Source organism: Pseudonaja textilis, chromosome 11 (genome assembly GCF_049901715.1).
Source record: "Pseudonaja textilis isolate UNSWEBS1 chromosome 11, rPseTex1.2, whole genome shotgun sequence".
Lineage (NCBI taxonomy): Eukaryota > Metazoa > Chordata > Lepidosauria > Squamata > Elapidae > Pseudonaja > Pseudonaja textilis.
Window position 1 is genome coordinate 6004718 of NC_142000.1, and position 27587 is coordinate 6032304.

The 27587-nt window shown below is 41.5% G+C and overlaps 2 protein-coding genes across 3 annotated transcripts in view; one reads left to right on the top strand and one right to left on the bottom strand.

Annotated features, from left to right (window-relative positions):
* The window catches only part of PRMT7 (protein arginine methyltransferase 7), a 34244-nt gene extending 31304 nt beyond the window's left edge, over window positions 1–2940 (top strand). For both annotated transcript variants that reach the window (XM_087940515.1, XM_026714156.2), the window contains exons 17-18: window positions 227–323; window positions 2678–2940. In XM_087940515.1, the coding sequence (XP_087796641.1) occupies window positions 227–323; window positions 2678–2839 (259 nt within the window). In that variant the 3' untranslated portion in view covers window positions 2840–2940. The remainder of the gene's footprint in view (window positions 1–226; window positions 324–2677) is intronic.
* Window positions 358–27587, bottom strand: part of SMPD3 (sphingomyelin phosphodiesterase 3) — a 210996-nt gene continuing 183766 nt past the window's right edge. Inside the window, exon 8 of the mRNA XM_087940517.1 lies at window positions 358–387. Within this exon, the coding sequence (XP_087796643.1) occupies window positions 373–387 (15 nt within the window). The 3' untranslated portion in view covers window positions 358–372. The remainder of the gene's footprint in view (window positions 388–27587) is intronic.

Here is a 27587-nt window from a genome sequence, read left to right on the forward strand (position 1 = left end):
CCAGATAACATCATGGGAAAGTAAGTCGTTTTAAATGGTTCTTTCAGCATGTGTTTGCTCCCAAAGTAGGCTGATCTCTGGCCTTTTATCTAGACTTCTGACGAAGGAAAATAGTGTTCATATTTCAAAAGGGGTTTATGCACTACATAATGCATGTGTTGGTCTATCAGTATTCTTCAGAGTTTGCAGGAAATCTATATTTAAGGATTTTATTTTATTTTTGCAGGTGTGCGAAAAGTCACGGAGCCGTTCTGTGGATGGAATACCATCTGGCACCTAACGTTTCCATCAGCACAGGACTTGTGCAGGATTCCAATGAAAAGGTTGGTTATGTTCTGTTTCAACTCTGCTGCATAAGGAGTTGGTGAACCATCATATTGCATTGTCCTATAGGAAAAGAAAAAAAAAAAGACCATCAATTCTACTCAGTTCCAGTGCCGAATTTTTGAGCACATTTGGAACGAATTCAGTTGTAGTAGTTGCCAGAAATAACGCGGGAGACAGATTTAATAATTAATGGTGGTGAATCTGCCATTATAATTAAATGGAATGCATGTGATTGGAAGCTTCTGCAGAGCGGAATTGTGCAGTGCACAATAGGATGGGCAGGCTTACTAAGGACCTATAACAGAGAACAGGATTTACTACGGATGTAGATTGGAATTGATGGAACGTAAAGTTGAATTGGGGTTGATTTCGATCAAACTGCTTGGAGGCTTCCCAAGCAGTTCTGCAGTTTAAAGTGAACCAAAAATAGCTTTATGCGGTAAAACATAGTTGCAATATAATCATGGCATTTAAATTAAAATGCAAAGAAAGACGGAAAGAAAAAAAGCTGAATTAATACTATCGTAGATCAAGAAACCCAATAATACGAGTCGACTTTTAATTACAAATGCAACTGAGCCTAGAATTTTGGTTGTCAGTTGTTGCAGTCAACAGGTCAAGCCATGACGTCTTCAGCCTACAACTACTCATTGTTCACTAAATGACAGCACTGAACAAACTGACTTTAACAGATTAATAGAGTTGGAAGGGATCTTTTAGGTCATCACCCCCGCCCAAGCAGGAGACCCTGCACCATTTCTTCAGATGGCAACCCAGTCTCTTCTTGAAAGGGATGAAGCTTCCACAACTTCCAAAGGAAACTTCTGTTCCATGGGTTGATTGTTCTCACTGCCAGAAAATTTCTCTTTATTTCTAGGTTGAATCTCCCCTTGTTCAGTTTCCATCCATTATTCCTTGTCTGGCCTTTGGGTGCTTTAGAAAACAGCTTGACCCTGAGGTGGAATTCAGCAGGTTCTGACCAGTTCTGGAGAACCAGTAGCGGAAATTTTGAGTAGTTCAGAGAACCAGCAAAAGCCACTTCTGACTGGAGATTTTACAGTATCCTTCCCCTGCCACACCCACCATGCCATGCCATGCCCACAGAACCTGTAGTAAAAACAAATGGAATCCCACCACTGGCCTGCCCCCTTCCTCTCTGTGGCAGCCCAGTATTCAAATATTGGAAGACTGCTATCCTGTCTTCCCTGGTCCTTCTCTTCACTAGGCTAGCTGTGCTCAGTTCCTGCAACTGTTCGTCATAAGTTTTAACTTTCAGTCCCCTCATCGTCCTGGTTGCTATTCTCTGCACTCTTTCTAGAGTCTCAACACCTTTTTTTTATAGCGCGGTGACCAAAACTGGATGCAATTTGGCTGCTTCATAATTGAGACAAGAGCATCGAGTAGAGAATGAAATAAGTGAGAATCACACTTTAAAATTTCTACGGACAGTAGTGCTGTGGATGAAAGGTGAAGGTGATTAGATGATTAGGGGACTGGAGGCTTAAAACAGATGAAGAAGGGTTGCTGGAATTGGATATGTCTAGTTTGACGAAAAGAAGGACTAGGGGAGACATGATAGCAGTGCTCCAATATCTCAGGGGCTGCCCCAAAGAAGAGGGAGCCAAGCTATCCCCCAAAGCACCTGAGGGCAGGACAAGAAGTAGTGGGTGGAAACTAATCAAGGAGAGAAGCAACCTAGAACTAAGGAGGAATTTCCTGACAGAACAATTAACCAGTGGAACAACTGGCCTCCAGAAGTTGTGAATGTTGTGGGTACTTCATCACTGAAGTTTTTAGATAAGACAACCATTTCTCTGAAATGGTGTAGGGTTTCCTGTCTAAGCAGGGGGGTTGGACTGGAAGACCTCCAAGGTCCCTTCCAACCATCAGGTTCTGACCAGTTCTGGAGAACCGGTAGTGGAAATTTTGAGTGGTTCGTTGAACCAGCAAATCCCGCCTCTGACTGGCCCCGCCAATCCATCTCTTCTCTGCCTCCCATTGAATCCCAGCTGATCGGCTGGGTCTCCTTTGGTTGCCCTGCCCAGGAGAACAGGGCTGGAAAGCAGGTTAGTGGGGTGGGGAGGGAAGGGGGATTTTGCAGTATCCTTTCCCTGCCACGCCCACCAAGCCACACCCACAGAACCGGTAGTAAAAAATTTTGAATCCCACCACTGCTTCCAACTGTGTTATTCTCTTCTATATTCTGAATGATTAGAATTCAAACTGGAAATGTCTTTGTTGAAGAGAAAGAAATGTTGACCTACTACAGAAGAAGAAAAAAGATAGCTGGGAATGTTTGACACCTTTGCTTCCTTTCCCACCTGATCGTTCTTGCTTCTTTTCTATACAGGATTATTGTCAGTGGACTCCTCACTGCAAGCAGGCTGTGTATTTCTTCAGCTCGGCTCTTGAACCAAATTCTCCTGTCGCTGTTGCCTCAGCGGTTGCGTACGCTGTGAGCTTCAACCCAGCAACGGGAGAGGTTAACATGGACTTTAAACCCTTAATTTAATATAGTTGTCGGGATAGGAAAAACAACATTTGTTTCCCTTTTAGCTGGGTCAATAAACACATCCCCCAGACAGCTTTAATAAACCTGCAGCTTTGTGAAGGGGGCAGGGGGCTCCAGGGGTATAAGTGTTCTCAAGAAGTGGCCCACCGTTGAGTTAGGTGATTTGAGCCCCCTCCAAAGTTTAGGATCGCAACTTCCCAATTCCCCGGCCCGCCAACCGTTTCGTTTGAAGGTAAGTCAGAATTGGTTTAAGGCAGGGGGGTCAAACTTGATTTCATCGAGGGCCGCATCAGGGTTGTGTTCGACCTCGGAGGGCCCGGGTGGGGTGTGGCCAGAGTGGGCCTGGCCAGCTCGATGCCACTCGTGTTGAGGGCACCTGTGGTGGCCCAAGCGCTCGGCCAGCGAAAATGGGGTCCTGAGCTCTGTGTTGCGCTGTGACGGCCTCCTGCAACTCTCTGCCAGCCAAAACGGAGCTTGCGGGGACCACCTGCGGCCCTCCCAAGCTTCGTTTTCTCTGGCAGAGGCACCCCAGGCCAGTCCTTCGCTTGTTTCCATGGCAGCAGCCCCTCGGGCCAGATCTAAGCACCCCAAGGGCTGGATCTACCCTCCTCCCCAGGCCTTGAGTTTGACACCCCTGGTTTAAGGCCTTCAACACACTGATCTTGTTTGAAATGATCTGACTGGGTTTTGCTGAGTGTCCGTCTGAGAAAAGTCAGACCAGCTAAGCTTCCCAATTTCAGAGCCAGAGGAGAAAAAAAGATAGGGGCAGTGTATCAGACTGTTGGATTTAGGGAGGGTGGTGGTGGAAACAACACATTTCAAGCCCAATGTGACGAAGACAATTATTTAAGACATAAGAATTTATTTGTCATTACACTCGCAAGTGGGTGCAACGAAATGAGGTGCTCTTCCACAAGTAAAACTGGACAACACCATTGAAAGAAAAATAAAATTAAACACAACAGACCATACAATAATCTCTATACAATTTAAAAATGTAAATACCCCATTACTCTCAGCCATTAACAACATTTAATGTGCCCCAAACCTGACAGATTCTGGGTGGCAGAACACAAATAGTTCACTGTGGCAGAACACCAATAGTTCACGGAGCCATAAAGAAGGTCATTATCAAAATTCCTATGTTGGCTGCTCAGAATCGATCAACCACAGCCAAAGTCATGCTGGCATCCTTCAAATTTTACTGCTTGCCCAACACGAGGAAGGTTGGGGTTGAATGGTCTCCCTGGGGAAGATGTTGCAAAGAGTAGGTGCCAACACCAAGAAGGCTTATCATCTGGTATCCTCTTGAGGTAGGAAACCCTTCAACCCCTCCCCACCCACCCACCCACCCCCGATAACCAGGAGTGGAAAGCTGGACTGTAGGTTGCTACTCATCACAAAACACCCAACTTATCAGAAGGCAAACTTGGGAGAATGTTTCACCATCCTTGTTTATTCACAATGGTAGCCCTCAGAACTGAAGACGCTTCTTGGGTGAGAAGCGAAACATCTTCAGGGACAAACAAGAAAGTCCAGTTGTCTTTTGAAAAAGCACATCTGGGACAAGAGCACTTAGACTTGGGGGCAACAGGCTGACTTTGTAAACCGCTTAGAGAGGGCCGTAAAGCACTATGAAGTGCTTCTCAGTGCCTCACAGCCCTCTCTAAGCAGTTTACAAAGTCAGCCTATTGCCCCCCGCCCAACAATCTGGGTCCTCGTTTTACGGACCTCGGAAGGATGGAAGGCTGAGTCAACTTTGAGCCCGTCAGGATCAAACTGGCTGTGGACAGAATTTGCCTGCAGTACTGCTTTCCAGCCACTGTGCTAACGAGGACTGTTAGACCTTTTTAATTTCCCAGCTCAACAGAATGTTGGAAATTACGTAAAGCGGCTTAGGGCTGTATCCATCTGCCTTTTCATTCGAATTAGAATTCTTTATTGGCCAAGTGTGATTGGATACACAAGGAATTTGTCTTGGTGCAAACGCTCCCCGGTGTATGGGAGGGTTTCTTCTAAAGTCTACCACCATTTCTACGGTTTTGAGTGTGTTCAGTTCCAGATGGTTCTGGTTATACCACGAGGCAAGTTGTACAACCTCCTGTCTGTATGCGGATTTGTCATTGTCTTGAATGAGACCAATCACTGTTGTGTCATCAGCAAACTTCAGTATTTTAACAGACGGATCGTTTGAGGTGCAGTCATTGGTATATAGGGAGAAGAGAAGTGGAGAAAACACACAGCCTTGGGGGGGTGGGGCTGTGCTGATTGTACAGGTATCAGGTATGATTCTGCCTAGCTTCACCTGCTGCTTCCTGTCTGTTAGGAAGCTTATGATCCACTTATAAGTGTGTTCAGGTATCTCTAGCTGGTATAGTTTAGTTAGAAGAATGTCTGGAATGATGGTATTGAATGCTGAACTGAAGTCTACATAGAGGACCCTTGCGTAGGTATTTGGAGATTCAAGATGTTGTGGGATGTAGGGTAGAGCCATGTTAACAGCATCATCTGTCAATCTATTTGCTCGGTATGCAAACTGCATGGGATCTAACAGTGGATCCGTGATGGTTTTCAGGTGGGACAGCACAAGCCTTCCAAAGATTTTCCTAGCTACAGATGTTAGAGCAACTGGTTTGTAGTCATTCAGTTCCCTGATGGAGGGCTTCTTTGGCACTGGGATGATAGTAGTTTTCATATCATCAGATATGAGAGTAACCAGCAAAGGAAAAGTTGAATTGGTTCAGGAAAAAAAAATCCAGTAGGAAATCAACTAGTCCATGATTCAGGTTCACATCTGCTGTGTTCAACTTCAAATATCAACAAATAAATGCTCTGTCTTACATATTGGCAAAAAAAATCAGAAAATAAAATACAAGCTAAATAATCCAGACCTTGTTGAGGATCCAAGCTTTGTCAAGGACCTTGGAGTACTCATCTCTAATGATCTAAGTACTAGAGCCCACTGTAACTACATAGCCAAAAAGGCATTAAGAGTTGTTAACTTAATCCTATGTAGCTTCCTCTCTAGTAATATCACACTACTAACTAGAGCATACAAAACATTTGCTAGACCTATACTTGAATACAGCTCATCAGTCTGGAACCCATAGCATGTATCTGATATTAACACAATTGAAAAAGTCCAGAAATATTTCACAAGAAGTGTTCTCCGCTCCTCCACTCATTGCAAAATACCTTATGCCACCAGACTTGAAACTCTAGACCTAGAAAACCTAGAACTATGCCGCCTCCGGTCCGATCTAAATATAGTATATAAAATCATACATTGCAATGTCCTACTGCAAATGAATACTTCAGCTTCAACCATAACAACACAAGAGCACACAATAGATACAAACAAGGTTAACCACACCAAACTTGACTGCAGAAAATACGACTTCAGCAACAGAGTGGTCAATGTTTGGAATACTCTACCTGACTCTGTGGTTTCTTCCCCAAACCCCAAAAACTTTAACCTTAGACTGTCTACTATTGACCTCACTCCCTTCCTAAGAGGCCTGTTGGGGGTGTGCGTAAGCGCACCAACGTGCCTACCATCCCTGTCCTATTGTTTCTTTTTATTTTTCTTATAAGTATCTATCTCATATATTCAAAACTATATTTATTCTTATACCTGTATCTTATAAGCGATTGACAAATCAAATAAATACTAAAAATATCACGCCATTTGCGTTTCTTCCTTATCCGCTCCGCCCTGCATGCCCCAAGGATGAAGAGGGGATGGGCCTGGGTCTTCCTCTGAATGCCCAGCCAGCCTGTGACCTTCCCCAGTTTCCTCCAGAACCTCCGGAGTCACACTCCCACTCCCTGTCGGCTGTTCCTCCTCTCCCTCGGAGTCAGATTCTAACAAGGAGACAACAGATCACTTGTATCAACCCCTCTCCCCCTTCTTCTTCCAGTGAAGAATGGCAGATACACGGAACTGACACATAGCCTGCTACCAACATTTCGATGTGCTTCTTATCCCAAAAATGTTCATCTATCCCCGATACATAGAAAGGAAGAATTTTTTCCTACCCTTCCAGGATTGGTTTGCAAAATATATGACAATACAGCATCCTGCAAACATTCTGCTTTTGCCTTCAAACATCCCCAAGCTCAATCCTTGGCATGTTCAGGTGAGATGTGGGCATGTTACAAAGAAGGAGAGACTCCCTTCAAGTAGAGAGCTGTCGGGATATTTGAAATGCAAGAGGGTATGCAAGACTTCCTTAGAAGCTTCCTGTTGCAGGAAGAGGATGACAGGTTATTTTTCCAAAATCGTTTTTTCTGCTGGTCCCGAGAAGCCTGAGAAATCACGAGCTACGCCGGGATAGGACCCATATAATGACAACAGCTAAGAGATGAGCGTTGAGCTCAAAACTGCACAGGGGGGTTCTGAAGTTTATGTCTTCCTTGGCATTGGAGCAATTTTGTAATCGGGCTGGCTAAGAAGTGGCCAAGAGCCAGTTTGAGGGCAACTCCCTGCATAGAACAAGCACGTCGTTTGCCCTGTTGTGCGAGTAACAAATGCGTTTGTTTGAAGATCTTTCTGCAACTCCCATGCGCATGGCAGAATTACAGGATCAGCAGATTTTGCAGCAAACCTCATTAGTTTAAGCATGCAGGTATTCCTCGACTTATGGCCACAGTTGAGCCCACAATTTCTGCGACTAAGTGAGTCATTCGTTAAATGAATTTTGCCCCGTTTTACGTCCTTCCTTGCCACAGTTGTTAAGCAAATCGTTAACCGTTAAGTTAGTGATACTGTCGTTAAGTGGATCTGTCTTCATTGAAATTGCTTGTCAAAAGGTCGCATAAGGGGATCGCATGACCTCCCCTGGGACACTGTGACTCGTAAATATGAGTCATCTGCCAAATGTCTGAATTTGGAGCACATGGTCATCGGGATGCTGCAAGTGTGAAATACGATCATAAGTCACTTTTTCAGTACCTCTGTAACTTTGAACGGACTGTTGTAAGTTGAGGACTACCTGTATTCAGTGCCCACAGCTGGGGAAATCTGAACAATTCCTTAGTGATCTTTAGATGTTTTACTTGTTACAGGTCCCTGTCAGGTTTCCAAATGATGAAATCCATTTAAAACGCAAAGAGCCAAGTCCATCTTCCAAAACAATTTATTTTATTCAGGAAAGCATCAAATTGGCAAAGTCTGTTGTAATTCCGGATCTGACACAACCTGGAATTACACCACGTAATATTGGAAGTTAGAAACTGCCCCCCAAAAGTCACATTCCCCAAGAGAAGTAAATCAACGCTGCCTGGTGTCATCAACCTCCACCTCCAGTCTCAGCAGGGCCAGCTTTTGTTCCCACAGGAAGGAGAACCACCTAGCCTAAACAACTCTATTCCTCCCACCTTAGGAATGTGGCAAGCTTGAGACCCTTCCCCCCATAACCAGCAAAGAGAAAGAAAGAAAAGGAATATATAATAAGGCTAATAAAATGTCAATTTCCGGCTTGACAGTCCCATCTTAAAAATAATAACTTGGCAATTTATGAAAATTTAACAGGCAGACTTCTGAAAAATGCAGCTGTCTGCGTTGATCATTGCTTCCAAAAGATGCTAACCCTTGGTCAATTCAGTGTTGTTCGAACTGCAAGTGTCACAATCCCTAGTGAGTTTCCGTGTGAGCTTTTATTGAAGGACATACATTTTGGCCATTGTTTGAGGGTGATTGGATCGCTGCTGGCAAGCTGGCATTCATGCAGCTGGAAGGGACATTCACTGCATGGAGACAGAAGCCAATAATTCCACGGCAGAGAAGCCTGATGAAATGACCTCACAAAATCCAGTGCAAAATTTAAATTTAAACATTGCATCTATGTAAATTTTGGTGGTATCCCATTTTTGGTTTTGGTCTAAGTGATGGAAATCTTTAGTGTTTCAAATGTCGAAAGCTGGTGCTATTTTGACTTCAAGACAGTTTTGGGGGTAGTCTTCCCAGCATGCCAAATCCTTATGAGTTTGGCAAGAAGTTAGGACAGTGATCAGAGAGAGAACATAATAAATAGCTAGGCTGAATGAGAAGAGAGGCTTTGTGTAATAATTATTCTTCCACCGTGGCTAACATTGGGGCTATCAAGCTTTTAAACAGTAAGTCTGCTATCCTTCCACTTTTTCAACCGGGTTCAGGAGCAGCCTGGAGTCTTGGGAAGGAGAAGACCAAATAGAAACCCTCAAAGAACAAAGAAACCCTCATTTAAGAAGGCCATATACTCCTTAGTAACATCTTCCAGAACTAGTGATACGATAGCCGTCTTCCAATGGCTATGGGATTGTCACAGAGAAGACAGGACTGGCCCATTCTCCCAAAGCACGTGAGGGTATGTCTAGTTTAATGAAAAGAAGGATTGGGGGAAACATGATAGCATGTTCCAATATCTAAGAGGCTGCCAGAAAGAAGAGAGGGTCAAGCTATTCTCCAAAGCACCTGAGGTCAGGACAAGAAGCGTTGGGTGGAAACTAACGAAGGAGAGAAGCAACCTAGAGCTAAGGAGAACTTTTCTGACGGTGAGAACGATCAACCACTGGAATGGCTTGTTTTCAGAAGTTGTGAGTGCTCCGTCGCCAGTGCTTTTTAAGAGGAGATTTGGACTGTCTTTTGTCTGAAATGGTATAGAATTTCCTGCTGCAGAAGGGGGTTAGACTAGAAGACCTCCAAGGTCCCTTCCAACTCTCTTGTTCTGTAATGCCGGCTTAGCCCATGTCGTAACTGTTTAAAGCCACTTTATTCCTGAATGACAAAACAAACAGGCTATAATCCAATAGTCACTTTAGAGAGTGCACCGTCTTAAACGCCGTACTAGGACATACAGAGCAAAGATAGCAGAGATTGCATGTCAGGCTCCATACATCAAAACCAATACTTTGAAATGAAACGTGTTTCCAAGAAATTGGTAGGCTTTCTTGTGCTGCCCTGCTAAACAGTTTCCAAGCCAATGTCCCCATGAGTCATGAGTGATAGATAGAATGGAACAAAATGGTTCAGAATGGTACCGTTGTCTTTTCCCATTATTTTGAAACAGCGAGAGATGTTGCCCAGCCTAGTCACAGATGTGTGACCTTGTCCCTTGGCTAGCCATGCATTTAACTTCCAAATTCCTGCCCACAAATGCTAGCTAAGGTTTAACATGTATATCAGTGGTTCCCAAACTTTTTCAGTCCACCGCCCCCTTGGTGCTACAAACTCATCCTCAATGCCCACCACCCAGGGGCGGGATTCAAATTTCTGTGGGCGTGGCCTAATTTGAGGGTATGGTTTGCTGGTCACGTGACTGGGTGGGTGTGGCTTTCTGGTCACATGACTGGATGGGCGTGACTTGGTCACATGACTGGTGGCGTGGCTTTCTATTCACATGACTGGGTGGGCTTGCTGGTCACGTGACTGGTGGCGTGGCTTTCTGGTCACATGACTGGGTGGGCATGGTTTGGTGACTGGCAAACCAAATACAAGTGGTCCTCACTTAATGGCCGGTTGCTTAACAAGCGTTCTAATTTATGGCTGGCCTCCCCAGAACTACTTGACCTGTTTTTGGAGTTTTGACAGCCATGCACACACATATACACATACTCCCTTCCAACCCAATAATAGAAGAATGCTAAATCTGTACGCAGTTTTGAGAAGAAAGCAATTGAAAACCTGGGTAAAAATCCCTGTTACTATGGTTTACAAAACTTTGCAGGTCATTTGGAAATCCAAATTAATGGCTTTAGTCTAAAGGCTGTGCTCTTTGTAGAAAGTTAGCACACACCCCTCTCCTAGAAGAATGACATATTCTTGGAAATATTAAAAAGGCAGAATATTTCCCCTAAAAGAAATAAAAGTCTTAAAAGGAAACAGAAACTAAAAACCCCAGCTCCCTGCCCCCAGCAGATATTTTGGTGCCAGCTTATCTACAAGACAACAAGACTGGGCCAGTCTATCTACAAAACAAAAGATCTCCAGTTCCAGGGTAATGGGATTATCCTTCAGGGCAAAGCCATTCAGCCACAATAGGAAAGTGCCCTTCATTGCATCACCCACCAAGCCTGGGACACAGACCACCTCAGCTATGACTATAGCCCTAAGGGAGTCTGACTGCAACCAAATAGTATACATGCCCTTTCCACAGGAACAGGAAGCTATGTATGTATGTATGTATGTATGTATGTAATATATATACATATGATGTATTCCCTCCCTCCCTCTCTCTCTCCTCCACTCCCCCTCTCTCTTCCATCCTTCCAAGCAGCCTCCATGTTTCCAGAGTCTTTTTTCCCACTTGGAACTGAACCCAGATGGACATTTCTTCCAACATATTCTAGAAACTCAAACGGGATATGGCCAATATACAAAATTCTTCTTTGTTGCATCTGTTCGCCTGTTCCTTTGCTCCTCTTACTGTTTGTTTATTTTGGGAAGAATCGTTTGAAGTTCTCGGATGAATAATTTAGCTCTATTTAGTTCTATTTTTTTTCCTAATTACAGCAAACACTCCTCCCTTCCAACATTGCCCTGGGCGTTCATTTGGAGCCAATCTACTGTGTCTACTCAATAGTACCGTATCTCTGAATGTGTATCGCTGATGTGGAAATCCAAGAGGAGCCTTGACCCTTGCATTAGCCTTATCAGCATCCCAAACTGTCGTCAGATTGGATCCCTTACCTAAATTATGATTAAAATGGTCTAGAAGTCTACCTGTTTACATTCTTTAACCATCTGTGGTCTCTGCAAAACAGACTCATTTCATCTCCATTGAAAAGACGGAGGACCGCATTTAAGATGTAATGATACTGGATTGGGGTCAGAAAGAAGTTTTTGGAAGAATTATTAACTTTCTACACACTAAATACATTAATATATGGTTAAGAGAGGGATTTGAAGATTAGTGTAATGGGAGAGGAGAATTTTTCTTTCTTCAGCACCCAGTCAGGGTGGATCCTACCTGTTATATGTTAAATTTTGATTCCTTTTTCTTCTCTTCTTTTGGTATGCTATTTTTTTTCTTTTTTGTTGTTGTTGCTGTTGTTGAATGTATGCTTTTGTTTTGTTTCATTTTGTTTGTTTGGTTTTTCTGTTTTTTACTTCTTAGGATAAAACTAATATTTTTTAAAAGGTGGAGCCGTGACCCTTTTGTATAGCAGATAACTTTACTGGAACATACACTCACACAAAAAAAATCTACTTCTGGCCCCATTCCTGTTTTACATGCAATTCCACCATTCATTACAAGATACCATTAATTGGTCCACTCTGTTTTATTTTAATGTTTTCATTTTTATTCCGGTCTGTGATCCTAATAAAAGATCGAATTGAATTTGAATTTTATAGGCAACCCATTTTAAAAGAGTTTCCATCACACTCTTGGCCCTTTTGTGAGTTTAATGAGCGTCTCACCCACAAATGTCCCTGTCTGCACCCTGTCAGGAATGCACAGAAATGAGTCCTGCCCAATGTTTCAAATCACGCAAGAACTGTAATCTCTCTCTCTCTCTCTCTCTCTCTCTCTCTCTCTCTCTCCCTCCCTCCCTCCCTCCATCCATCTATCTATTATCTATCTATCTATCTATCTATCTATCTATCTATCTATCTATCTATCTATCTATCTATCTATCTATCTATCTATCTATCTATCTGTGAAAGATCACTCATGCATCATCACAAAATCTCCAGAACTGTAAAGCCTGCAAACTAGAAATTTGGCCCATATGTTCCTCTTGGCTAGGTGCTCACTAAGGAAGGATTTTTCAAAATGACCATCAGAGCATCAGTATTTCCTATATTATTATTATTATTATTAACACGGTCTGATGCTAAGGAGTTCTACTCTCACTCCCCAACTGAAAAGAAATCTCTTCCAAATGCAAAACACAAGCAGAGGAGAGGAGTTTTCAGTTTTAGTTTCACAGCAGCAAGTTTTAGTACAGAATAGTTGAGCTAAGCCACGCCTAGGCTCCTTGTTGTCTCCTTTGCCAACTCATAAAATATTTCTATGGTCTTTTTAGAGTTGCCAACAGAAAGGGAGGGGAGAGCAGTGGGCAGCTTGCATTCCATAAATGTTTTCGAAGATAGTTTCTAGGTGACCGAAGTTTCTGCACACAAAATTCTAACTGGAGAATATGATTGATGACTCTTGGCTATGGATGTGTCCCATTGGAGAACACAAATTACACCCAGGGGGTGGGAGGGAAACCAGAGTCAACAATGAATGATGTGCCTTAGAGTCGGCTACACCCAGGCAGTACCAGCATGTTTACTCCAATAAATCTTATTTAAGCTTTAAATAAGAGACTCATGATTTAAATGAGGATAACTGCCAGAGCCCTGACATCCTTCTTGCTCTCACAGCAAATACTCTTTCAGTTTCCAGACAGTTTCTCTCACACACTGACAGGACGCTAGCCAGATGAATACCAATGCATGCTGGTGGACAGAAGCACAATTTCTCCCCCTTATTTTCCTCCCCAAAAACTAAGCCCAATCATATCGTTTCATAGTGAAGTATGGGTATAGAGATAATTGTAAATATAACCGAAAGAAACTTTTAAGAGACTGGTACCCTGTGTGAGCTCGTTAAAAGTAAAGTAGATTTATTTTATTTTATTTTCTTGGTTCAGTTAACCAGCGTTGTATTGATTTCTTCCTCATTAAAAAAAAAAAATCGGGGTTGAGGATGTTGGGTCAACCTACTCCCAGAGCTTCGTATTGTAGGCCTGTGCAAAATACATGCATTGTACAACAGGTTCGTTGATTTGGGTGGCTGTTTTCCCATTGATCGAAACGGTCTGCCTGCCAGCTTTCGGGAGATCCGATTAATCTCAACTGTCTCGGTCGCTTGCAGTTCTTCTGAATCTATACTAACTTGTTCAAGGGCTGGTCTCTAAACCACCAGAGCAGCCAGACGTTCATCTATAAAGAAAGAAATGTCAGCTTAATGAGATTTTGCTGCAACAATTAGCCTCAAAATAGGGGTGAAGAACCCGTCTTAGAAGGTCCCAGTGGACTCCAGACGCCAGCTGTGCGATTGATCCTGATTTGTTCCAGCGTAAGTTAGATAAATCTGCCTCTGTGGGATGCATCTAAAATAAAGAGGACCATTAAATCATTTTTCTGCCTTTGATTTCATTGACCTTTGAATTGTCAGGTTTGGCCTCAAGAGCAGGGGTGGCAATTTTACGACCTATGGACTTCAAGTCCCAGAACTCCTGAGCAAGCCATGTTGGCCTATCAAGAGACTGTAGAACATATTGGTAGTACAGGTTACAAACCAGAACTATTTCGGTTAGGCATAATCCAGAGGTAGGTATTCAGCCGGTTCTGACCAGTTCTGGAGAACCGGTTGCAGAAATTTTGAGTTGTTCGGAGAACTGGCAAATACTGTCTCTGACTGGCCCCGCCAACCCCATGTATTCTCTGCCTCCTGAGTCCCAGCTGATCGGCTGGCTCTTCTTTGGTTGCCCTGCGCAGGAGAAGGGAGCTGGAAAGCAGGTTAGTGGGGTGGGGAGGGAACGGGGATTTTGTAGTATCCTTCCCCTGCCACACCCACCAAGCCACACCCATAGAATTGGTATTTTTTAAAAAATTGAATCCCACCACTGGCATAATCCCAGAAAAATATGATAAAGGAAATGTATATTTGATATTACATGTTTTGAAAGCAGCAAGAATAGCATTTGCACAATACTGGAAAAATGAGGAAATGCCTACAGAAAAAGATATAATTTTAAAAAAATTAGACTGTGCAGAAATGGACAGATTAGCAGTGAAGATAAAAGAAAAAGAAGACACACAGTATTTTTGAATTTGGGAGTTGTTTCATCAATGGTTGGATAACAGAGGTAGAAACTAGGATGTTAAAAATTATTACTATGTAAGCAAATTGAATCAGACAGTACGCTATTCAGCAAGCACTTATTGTATGTAAAGAGAATATATATATAACTACATTTTAAAAAAGAGAATATAGAACATAGAATAATAGGCTGGGAGGGGCCTTGTGGTCCAACTCCTTGTTCAAGAAGGACACTGTATACCATTCCAGTCAAATGGTTGCCCAATCTTTTCTTAAAAACCTCCAGTGAGGAAGCATCCACAACTTCCAGAGGCAAGCCATTCCACTGATTAAATGTTCTCACTGTCGGAAAATTTCTCCATGAAATACCTGCTTGTAAATCTAGGATGTTTTTCTCAAGTGGATGTATTATAGATTTGAAGTGGGAACATGTTTTTGTTTTTAAATAGCTACATTGGTCTATGAAAAAAATGAAAATAATATTGGCTAATGTTCAGACAAATGGCTGTCCAATGTCTTCTTTTAAAACTCCAGTGACAGAGAGTCGACAATTTCTGGAGGCAAGTTGTTCCACTGGTTAATTGTTCTCACTGTCAGGAAATTTCTCCTTAGTTCAAGGTTGCTTCTCCTTGATGTTGTGGTTTGCCGGCAGCCTGTGCAGACGGCAGCGGAATTGAACAGTGGGGAAGAACGGGGACCAGTCCGGGAGTCTGCGGAGGACTTGAACGAGGGTCCTGCATCCGATGTGGAGACGGAGCCAGGACCATCTGGGAGCCTCCAGAATCTGGCAGCAGCAAGGCAGAGAAACCAGGGGAGCCTGTTCCCAGCGCGCATGTGCACAGAGCTGCCAGAAGGCCAGAGCAGCTGAGACCAAAGGGGCAACTCGGGAATAAGGCTGGGAGGTGATTGCTCCTCCCATAAGATATAAAGGAGGAGCAAAGGGACAGGAACCTTTGCAGAAAGCAAAGTCGTTCACTCTGTTAAGATTAAACCTTGAAGCTCTGTGTGGACTTAGTACTTTGGTTGGTTTTTTTACAGTTAATTTGGCACTTGAGTTGTTGGCAGCAATTCAAAGGAGAGAAAGGTGGGTGCTTATCTCGAGGGATTGTTTGGACTAAGCGTGTGGTTAATTATGGTCTCAAGAAGCCTTGGTCAGAACACTTGATTAGTTTCCATCCATTGCTTCTTGTCCTGCCTTCGGGTGCTTTGTAGAATTAGTTGACTCTCTCTTCTCTTTGACAGCCCCTTAAGTACTGCAAGACTGCTGTTATATCACCCCTAGTCCTCCTCTTTGTTAAGACTAGAGACATACCACCTATACTTACAAAAAGGCTGTAGGCATCAGATAAGCTTTGCCAAGCAGCTGAAACTGCCACTTGGCTTAGTGAAGGACCTATTGTTGACTGCCACATAATCAAAATTAAGATGCTTGGCAGCCGACTCATATTTATGACGGTTGCCGTGTCCCAGGGTTATGTTTGTGACCTGACAAGCAAAGTTAATGGGGGAAACCAGATTCATTTAATGACTCTGTTACTAACTTAACAGCTGCAGTGATTCACTTAACAACAGTGGCAAGAAAGGTCATAAAATAGGGCAAAAGTCACTTAACTGTCTCACTTAGCAACAGAAAATCATAAGTTGAGGGCTACTGTTCTGTTTGTCAGGTGCCTTGTTCTTTTTTTGCAGGAAATAGGGAAAAGAAATCAAATTATAGATTTGATGATTGCTAAAATTTAAAAAAAATCTTTTTTGGGGGGGAAATGGACACTATATTATAGTCTTAAATTAAGAGCTGAATATCAGTATTTCTCACATCCTTGGTAGAAGAAATTGGAAGTCATGGCTTTGAATATATTTTTGTTTTCCTTTTTAAAAATATTTTTCTGCACAACTCTATTTTTCTTCTTATCTTTCTTATTGTTAGTTTATGCTAGTTTTCATTTGTATGTATGTTTTGTAAAAATAATAAAATCATTAATATGGCCAAGTTCCTTATTCTTCTTGTCGTTGGAAGATCTGTATTCCATTTGATACCCACAAAAAATAGATGAAACTTTTTTTTTTCATTTGGCTTTCTTTAATATAGATATAATAATAATATAATATAATATATTAATAATAACCAAAATGCCAGAAGGTTTGTATGTGCTTACCATATAAAAACATTAATTTTTCAGAAGGATACAATACAGAAAAATCATTGAAATTAAAAAAAAAAGATTTTTTTAGGCTTTCTAAACCTATCAATACAATAGTTTAAAAGACAAAGATTTATAGTTAAAATATGTGCAGGTTATGGATGGAGGAATATGAGTTCTTCAGTAATACCAGTTTTTATTTTATCTGTGTTATCAATGAGAACAATTAATGTAGGCATTTTATATTACATGCTTGAAGTCTACATAATCTCCCTCCCTCCCTGAATGGAACCAGTTGTATGTCCAATCTTTAAACTGGACGGAGTTGTATCATCTTTGTTGAAATGAATTCCAGGCTAAACCCAGATCAACATGGCCTAACTAACCATAGCTTGAAGAATAGGTTTCAAGCCATGATAGAGACTGAGTTCATTTGACCACGGATCACCTGTTTCCTAATATGGAGTGGGGCAGATCGAAAGTTACCTTGTCTAATGAAATTAATTGTATATCTCTAAAGTAGCCAAGGAAAAAGAAGGAGAAGTTGATCTTAGGAGGGCAAAAGTGGTGGAATCATCTAACAAAGATAATCTCTAAACTCTGCCTTCCTTTCTCAGAATAAAGTTTCATTAGACTCTCCCCACCCACCCCCAAAAAACCCCAAAAAACCCAATGGATAGTCAGATGATCTGGGTAACTTACATACAGGCATGAAATAAATCGCCTTCTCCAAACTGGCTTGGGCTGGCATTTGGACTACCTCAAAGTCAGATGAGATATGAAGGGATTGTGGCTGGTCACCTCTAAATCTAGAAAATCTCTGAGGATTTCTTGAGATAATTCAATTTTTTTATTTTTATACTGGATATACTTTTAGTTGGAGTTCTCTGGGCTTAGAAAGATCAATACTAAGGTAGAGGTCACTTTTTTTTTTTTTTTTTTGCAGAGGGTTTGACTTTGAATTTTCAGAGAAATTTCCTCAGCACGACAGTTCAGAAGTTGTAGTACTCCTAGTCTGTATGGAATTTGGAATTTGAATTTGCCTTCATTGGTGGATTCTGAAATCTTTGGGATGGGTTGCTAATGGGAAAGGAACGGGTTTGGTGGAAAATCTTAGTTAAGTGTCGGCTGAGAATGATGCTACCTCTATTTTGATTGTCCAGGGTCATCTAAATCCTGCCAAGTGATCTAAAGCTTTTGCATTGAATAAGTCTTATTGGAACACAAAGCACCAGCAAACATCTGCAAAAACATGATTTTTTTTTACTTAGTATTGATCTCTCTAAACCTAGAATACCAATTAAAAGATTGTATAATTTCTGAGATTCCTTCTAAAACCATCCTTCAAACTTTGTAACCTTCAGATGAGCTGGAGTTCGGTCTCCAGAAATCACTTGCTATGAAGCATCTTCAGTTGAGAGAAAGATTTGGGTAAATGATACCAGCACAATTTGTCCATGATAATTTCAGTCTGATAAACTACAGTTTGCCTCTGTACCAATGAGAGTAAAGTTGTGCCATATCCTTCCTTTCTTATTCTCTCTCACATACCTCAAAGCACCCCATGGACTTGGGGTTCCCTAGTTGTGTTGGCCTATTGTAATCCTTACTGGCATGGCTAAGTTGAGCTAGAAATTTGGAGAATTGACATCCAGGCAACCTGTCAATGAGGAATAAACTTATATTGGGTACACCTTTTAAGCCTGCTGCATGTATACAAACATAGACCTAGAGTGCATCCCTTAGGGGAAATTGTTACCCTACAACAGTCTACCAAGTCTTCAAATGTTACTACTTGCCATTAGCCGTTTTGTAAAATATGCACTAAAAGTCTGGGGGAGATGCAAGGAGAATTTTTTTTTCTATAAATCAGCCTAAGAATCGAGGGGGGGAAAATGTAGAGACCTACACAAGAAATCTGGTAGTTTTGCTATTGTGAAGTGATTTCCCTTAGCCAGTAGAAACTCATGGGTTAAAAAAAAATGGTCCAATTAGGATTTTAATAAAGGCAGCATGAGATAGGCAGTAAGAATTAAGTGCACTTTTCTGTAACCATACGGAAGGCTTTTAAAAGGGAATGTTTACAGCTCCAAAACATAGATAAATGTAGCTTAAGGGGAGGAGGAAAAATACATCACCCTCACCCTTCGGTGAATTGTTCCGTTAACAAATGTTCCATTTACTTCTGAAAAACAAGCCATGATTTAAGAGCTGACTGCAAAGAGAATTGTAATGCATGACCATGATCCAAATTTACAAGTCAAGCAAATAGTTCTTAAATCACTGCCTCCCAGTGTAAATCAAATCCAAGACTGGCTCAAACAAACACTGCCAATGTACCATTAAGCTATGTGCCAGGAGGATGGATAATATTTTTGTTTTCGTAAGGTTACATGGTCTGGACTGGAAAATCCAGATGACTCTTAATGCCTAGTGCCTACCGAGAGTTTTCAGTCTGCTAAATCCTTGCTTTTCAACTCGTTACATCTGAGCGGAGTCAACTGTCCTTTGGCCCCGTAACTTAGGGTAGATTTTGGACATTGCCATAAACACACAAGTGATGCTTCTCTCTCTCTCTCTCTCTCTTTCTTGTCACACTACTTGAGCACGGCACTCTTACATAATCCTACCACAAGGTCATTCTGCTGTGTGTTTTCCTACTAACTCATCTTGCAATTGGTGCCCTGTTGATTGGCATGCAGTGCAATTGTATTCCTATAATTTTTTTGGGCGGGGGGGGATTGGCCGGGAAAGAGAGGAAGAACAGTTAAAGGCCAGGACATCCTTTGATGTTTCTTCTTAGAACAAGGGACTTTAGAGATCTTCTATTCTATGCCCCTGCTCAAACAGGAAAATTTATACGATTTCAGACAAGTGGTTATCCAATTTCTTATTACAAAAACTCCAGTTTTTGAAGTGCCTACAACTTCTGGCTTAATTTAAGGGCTGGCTGTTCCATATTAAAGGACATTGTGATGCACACCAACCTCTTTTCTTCAAAAGGAATCTCCATGTGACATCTTTCCAACTTTGTTACTCACTCTTTAAGCCAGCCACTTAAACTGCCTTCCAAAAATCTCCACGGAAGGACCCAGAACGGTCCGGTGGAATAAAAAGGTATTTGAGAGTTCTCTCATTTGGCACAATTCCCACATGTTTAAGCAAGGAGGCCTTTTGGGCAGATGGCTCTTCACGAGAAAGGAGTCCAGATTCCTGCAAATATTGTTACGATATTGTGGCAGCCCTTCAGGGAACACAGTCTATGGATGATGAGAGTGGTCGGGACATTTTAGCCTGCTCGACTTAACAGCATGGAATAGATTTAGGGGTCTTAATGTTCTTTAAAAAGGGTTTGAAAAAGAAAGCCAAATAAAGGAACATAGGCTTGTTTCATTTAAAAAAATAAAACCAATTCCTCAATCCCAATTAGAAGAGAAAAATCATTATAAGAATAAAGAAAATCCTTCATGGGCAGATATACCAGTGAGTTTTAAGTACCTTGAAATGAACTCATTGATTCCTTTGTTAGCTTTCAAGCATCCTGCCTTCCTGAAAGAGCTCAGGGCATCTGGTGCAACTGTCCTTTCTTCAGTGTCCACACTGAAGGGACATCATCATCATCATTATCACCACAACCTCTTCAGTCGAATGCACTGACAAAGTGTTGTCTTCAATGTGCATCGATCAGGGCAAAATGCAATTGGAAAAAGAACTGGATCTCTGGCATGGCTGTTGAAAGATAAAGCTTGGCTTTAGGACATAGAATTAGTGGGAAGTAAATTTAGGGGTCCCATATAGTAGTAACTTTAGGCAGAAACTTGACTTAGAGTTCCTTTGGGAGACATGCAGTAATGGAAGAGATGGGTGGAGGTTTATATGCTATACTGCACATCCATTCAGCTACCCAACAGTGCAATCCTATTCAAGTCTAGGAAATTCAGGGGTATGTTCTACTGAATTACTTTAGGATTATTTCTACATAAATACCCAAGGATTGCAGATTAAACATCTATAGAGATTCTTAGTCATAGTTGTCTCAAATGTGCTTCTTCAAAAGGCAACTGAAATGTTTATTCTTTGAGGGAGAACGTGTGTTTCATTCCATGACTGCTAACACCCCCTCCAACTTTTCCATTCTCTTGGAAATCCTGCCCTTTTAACCGTGGGAAAGACAGGATAATTTTTCTTTCCTACCTTTGACATTCTTCACCTCAAAGATACCACCACACACCTTATATACATGTCTCACCTGGATCTCTGGACATCTTAATTTTCGGGGAAGGAGCCTTCACCAGTAGACTCCAATAATAATGAAATAGACAAGGGATGAAGAACGGGGATGATAAAATTGAGTGATACAAACTCTACAGCTTATTTTGATGAGTGGCCTCTTTTCTAGTCATTCAAGTTGGGATACTTGCTCTACCCTTTCATAACCTTAGCTTTCTCCAGATGTTTCTCCTGAGGACCACACACCAAACCCACCTGGAAAGTTTGCCTCTGATGACATTAGAGGGCAACTTTAACTAGCGCTTTGGCTTAAGAGAAATTGCTAGCAGTGCTACATATAGAGTATATGTATATTTTTCAGAGAAGAACATGGCTGTGCTTATACATTACACACTCCACCACCTTACATGATCTCCAATAGCTGTCAAGCAGTGCTTCTCAACATTGGTCACTCGAAGATGTCTGGACACCTTCAAGTCACCAAAGTTGAGAAACACTGCTGTACATTTTTCCCTGGTATTGATTTACATATTACATGATGACATTCATTGCTCTCATTCATTCAGAGTGAACTAAAGTGAATGAATAATGATGGTTTTTAATTGCTTGGGATTTTAGTTGAGAAACGTCTCAAGTAAACATCTTATTGAAAAATGCCATTTTCATTGGGAGCTGCAAGGCTGAAGTCAGATTGATTTCCAGCTTCCATGAGAAATAAATAGAGGGTGGGGACTTATACCTGTAACGTCCATTTAATGAAACCATTCCAAAGCACAAGATACTTCTTCGAATTTCAACATTTTCATTTTCTTGGATTTCATGCCTTTCTTGTGAGAAAGATCACAAGCAATGCATTGGGAGAGAAGGGCGGTGTGCCATATGCCAACCTATTTTGTCCTTCGTAACCAATTCCCAGTACAAAATACAGAAACAATAATAATAAAATTACAGCCTTCTTCAGATGCTCAAAAATCCGCATACCAAGGCGAGATGGGTTTCTTTGCTGTTTTCCCTCCACCTCCCCATGGGATGAGGAAGTCAACCTTACAACCACTTGTAACTAAAAGCGCTTACAAAAGGGGCTTTGTCTTCACCAGATACAGGTCATGCCAAGTGCAACTGGGGAAGAATCAGATCCCTCCTTCATGAAGCTTGAAGACCGAAACTCTGCTTCATACAAATCAGTCTCCTTCAATAAAGAACACTTTGTGTATAAATTGATTGCTTATACATGGAGCAAAATGTGATTCCTCTAAGTTGGTCATGCCCAGCACAATGCAATGGCCTACAGATTATCCATTGTCCTCCAATCAGCACTTCTGTTGTAGGGCAAAGCCAACTAATTGGCCCCCAACTGGACCCATCAGGACAATTGCCTCCATGTATTGGACCAATCAAACATTCAGGTTGAATTGTCCCCATTCCAGAGATGAGTGGTTGAATTATTGTTATTTTTTTAAAAGCGTTCCTTGTTCACCATAGTTTCATTAGCTCCGGATAGTGACTGGCAAACGAGGAGAAACAAAGATTTTTTTTCAGAGATATTTGAAACAACTTCTTCTGCATGTCTTTTTCCTGTAGAGTGGAGTTGACTACTGCTGGTCTTATGCAGGATAACGCTCCAAAGTCAGGTGCCCACTTCTTTCCAACTTGGCTCTCTTTCGCCTCACAGAAATTAAAATTGGTCCCCACAGAGAGTATGTTGTCTGCATCATACCACAGTCATCTGAACAGAATGCAGACTTGCCATTCAGGGAACGGATCTGATCACCAGGGTTATCGTTAGTATTATTTTGGTCCTCTTTCTTCATCAAACACCATTCTTTCAAATGAGAAGTATATTATTCTTCTATTTGCCTTCTGGATTAGGACTTTTTTTCCCCATAGGATATCAAGGCATCAGAAGGCACGATGTCAGTACACTAAAAAGGCCAAAGGTCTTTATGTTTTCCAAAAGTCTGACCCACAAGACTATTCAGTGATAACAAACAACATTAGTTATGGCTAATCCAAAAGTAATCAACATCTTTTTTTTTTTTTACAACTAGCTAGTTTTGTACAATTAAAAAGGGGAAATACAGTATCCATGACTTATAAACTTCAAAACTGATACCCCTCCGAATGTAAAAAGTTTCAGTTCATCTAAACGTGAGGGAGATAAAAAGAATACTCTTGTAATTTTAAGATGCACAAATGCAACCAAATGAGACTTATGGATGGTGGTAGATTTTGTTTTTTTTCCGGCTTAGCTTTTTACCTGTAACTAATGTAGCACTGTTTGGCAAGATACCGTCTACCGTACAGTATATTCAGCTACTCAGACAATGTGTATAAAATCTGACAGTTGTGTACAGTGTTAAGGAAGCTATTAAAATACTGCATCTTGTATTAGTATTAATACTAGTGGCAGAAATTCTACATAGAGGTTATGGACAACACACCTTGTAATTTATACTTTTTTTAAAAAGCAGTAAAATACCAGCAAGAAAGAAAATAAAACAAGAAGCAATGATCAGAAAAGCCAAAATGTTAGTGTTAACTTGGGCCTAACAGCTAGTAAACTTTGCTTCACCTATGTAGAAGCAACACTGAGCTATATGGATGACTTCATAAATTTTGCCTCCTGTTCTCGGAGTTTCTTGTTTCCTATTTCTGGGTATCTGGCAGACCTCATTCTAGTTTATTTGGTTCCAGTCCTGGGTGATAAGCAAGCCCCATATTATTCTCTCGTTTTCTGCAGGCTGGGTGGGGTTAGGTTGGCTGAGATTCAAGAGGAGAACCAAATCAAGCATGAAGGATCCAAGATGGCGCCAATGACAGCTCGGTGGAATGCTCTCTATTCTATAAGAGTCTCAAATCAGGGAATCTGGGACAGACACACACAGATAAACACAGAATCACATATTTATGAATGAGAGGATGCAAGTAAGGAAACAACTGATAGAATGGCTGTATTTTTGTATCTCCTCTGAATGACAACATGTGATTGTCATATATGGCAGGAACAATAGGCAAGGAAGGTTTTTTTAAAAGGGGGAGAGAAAATATCTCCTCAATCTTTTCCTTCTTTCCGCTCAAATGTACGGTCTGCCATTTTTTTTTCAACCACTACAGAGACTTAACTTTTCTTGAAACATCTCATTTTTTCCCATAAACAAGATTTTATGAAGACATCTGCGGAGATTCTTAGTCATCCAGGTCATGGTTATCCCAAAGGTGTTTCCCCCCCCCGCCCCCTGCCCCACAAGAGGCAACTGGACTTTCTTTGTTTTTCCTTGAAGAGATTCTCATCCAAGGAGCTTCATCAGTTCAGAACGCAAGAAGCTTCTTGGATGAGAAGTGAAATGTCTTCAAGGAAAAACAAAGTCCAGTGGCCTCTTGGAAAAAGTGCCATTGGGAGAAGATTTTATGAAGTTGATTAGGACGGGGCTGCACCAACTTTAGCAACCACGAAATGGTATCAGAATCCTAAAGAGTTTTATGCATCTTTCTTTGCTGCCATTTTAACATATTTTTGTGTTTATAATCCTCATTTATGCAGGATTCTTTATTTAAAAAATGTACTTGGTGGCTTCTTGGTTGAAATCCTTCATCTAACAGAGTGGAAGAGTGCCACCTGCAGAAAACTTGTCACTTTTGGTTTGGGTGATTTTTCTAAGCACAGCCTGAATGAGCTTCTAACCAGTTTTCGTCTATTCAATAAACTGAGTGGAGGATGCCTGAATTGCATTTCCTCACGTGAGTCAGAGTGACAAGATAAAGATCTGAGAAGGTTCTCAAGTGTTGGAACAGCTCTTGAATTGCAACTTTTTTTTCTTCTTTGCATAGTCCCTAGAAATGAGGAATCTTATGGATCTTATATCTCCTCATTTCTAGGTTGCTTGAAGTCTGCAAAGCAATCCTATATTATATCCACTTAGAACAGGGATCTGGGGGATTGTGGGAGTTGAAGTCCACCAGTCTTAAAATTTCCATGTTTGGAGACCCCTGACTTAGAACTTTCTGCCTTCTCTGCTGGGGATCAACAACTATTTTGAGACCCTATATGGAAGACGCATACTTCCATAATGATCTGGCAGGAAAGCCCACTTGCAAAACGTCCATTGACCAGAAGATAAACCAACCCTTCTCAGACGTTCTCTACTAGTTGTGTGCGTTTGTGTGTGCGCTCACGTGCATGCCCCTTCAAATCACTGTTGACTCCTGCCACCTGCCTGGACAATTCCTGCAATTTTCTTGTCAAGATTTCAAAAATGGTTTGCCATTGTCTCCTTCCTAGGGGTTGAGAGAGAGTTGTCTTCATGCCTAAGGTGGGACCAGAACTCCTGGTCATCCAGTTTCTAATCGAATGCCTTAACCACTATACTGGTGTTTGTCAAGGTTAGATCTTTCTGGATTTCTGGATGTGACCTTTCTTACCTAATGCAGTAAAGGAGGTGTGGCATAGCAAGTCAAAAATGTTTTCTCACAGGTGTGTAGGCTGTGACTATGGAGATTCTCAGTGATCCAGGTCATGGCTGTCCCAAAGATGCTTTCTTAAAAGGCAACGGGCTTTTTTTTTTCTTCCTTGAACAAGTTTCGCTTCTCATCCCTCAAAAAGTTTCTTGGATGTAAAAGCAAAACATACAGTTGCCTTTTGAAAATGCACTTTTGGGATGAGCATTAGCTGTGTCTCAAAGGAGAGGCCTTTTTGAAGTCACATTCATTTGTAAAAGCTTTCCACAGTGATGGATAGAGTGCCATTGACACAGGGATCTATCAAGACTGCTCAAAATCCCAGCCTTTGGACACCACATTTTAAAATCTGCATTCTGCAGGGGTCTCTTAGTTCATACCTGTTATTCTTTTACCTGGTAGATTATTCATTTCTTTTAAGATGCCCTTCCCCAACTGACTATCTTTCAGATGCAATGAGGTTATAACTCCCAGAATTCTTAGCCAATAGGAACATTAGCCTCACAAAGCATTCAGGCCATCAGTAGCAAGCATTAGGCCCACCCAATATATGTTATTCTTGATAGGAAGGCATCGTTATTGATGTATGATTATGTTTGAATGGGATATCCCATTGGGGGCATGCTAGCTTCCAGTTGAATAGGGTCTGGGCAAGTAAAATGAATATAACATAAACTTTGATTGTCACCACTTGCAAATAGCAGTAACACCTTTGTGGTACAGGTGCTGCTCATGATGTTGTATATAATTGGTGGAGCAGTGTTTCCCTATTTAATGTCATCCATAATTCCAAACGAGCAAGATTATTGGTAGTCCTGGTCAGAAATTATCAAGTTTGTAGCCCAATAGATGAACATCAGTGCTAGTGAGTGTGGGGTGTGCTCTGTGTTGTTTACACAGTGCCCACAGTTTCCTGCCAGCGTTGGAGAAACTGTAAACCTGAAAATCCAAGTAGCTTTTTCCTTGGAAAAACCAAGCACAATACAACCCTGGCAGGACAAGCTGCTGTATATAAACAGGCAGCATACCATACCCTCATTAACACTGATGATATTACCTAGCTGGGCAATGAAACTTCTGCAAGAAAAACAACCCAGCTCAGAGAGCACCAAGGACTTCACAATTTCTAGAAGTATAAAATTATAGTTGCTATGATTGACACTAAGCCTGCCCCCAAATGGACAGGTTTTTTATGGACATGATTATCCCCAACGAATTGGGAAAACGTCAGTGTTAGCATGCAAGTACAACCTGAGTGCAGCCAATTAGGTACAGGTAGTCCTTGCCTTACAACCACAATGAAGCCCCAAATTTCTGTTTTGCTAAGCGAGTCATTCGTGAAGTGAATTTTGTCCCCTTTTGCGACTTTCTTGCCAGGCTTGTTAAATGGATCCCTGCAGTTTTGTTAAGTTGGTCACATGGTTGTTAAACGGACCTGGCTTCCCCGTTGACTGTGCTCATCAAGAGGTCGCAAAAGAAGATCATGTGATCCTGGGACGCTGCAACCATCATAACGCAGAGTCAGTTTGCCAACGGTTGTGTGAAAAACGGTCATAAGTCACTTTTTTCAGTGCCTTTGTCATTCGGAATGGTCATGAAATGAACCATTGTAAGTCAAAGACTACCTGGATCTCTTTCCAATGGGAATATGTCACAATGATGTGGTACAAGTTAGCATTGCCCAGTGGAAAACAGACTCAAAGTGGAGAGCGATTCCTGTAACAGCAGGAATCTGTTGTACTACTACTTTACTACTGTATACTACTAATTACTTAACTAGTAGCCAGGGATTTCTGCTCTGGGATCTGCTTTCTTACTCAAAGCTCTTCGGTTATATTTCCTCCTAAAATAGGTGTCAAATCTTTTGACTCAACCATTTTTCCTTATTCTTGTCTTGCAGTATAGGTAGAACTTTGTGAAGTTTTGACAGGAAAACCTATCTGCTTTGCTTTGAAGTTTGCCTTGACTTTTGATTCTCCTCATTGGAATCAAAACCATGCTCTGTTTTATAGCACTTGGTCACTTTCCTCAAGTGGATCTCCTATTGCTCTGATAATACTGATAAAATATCAGAGCCATTAATTACTGTATCACACTGTATCACTTAGAGTGGTGCAGTTGGCCTAG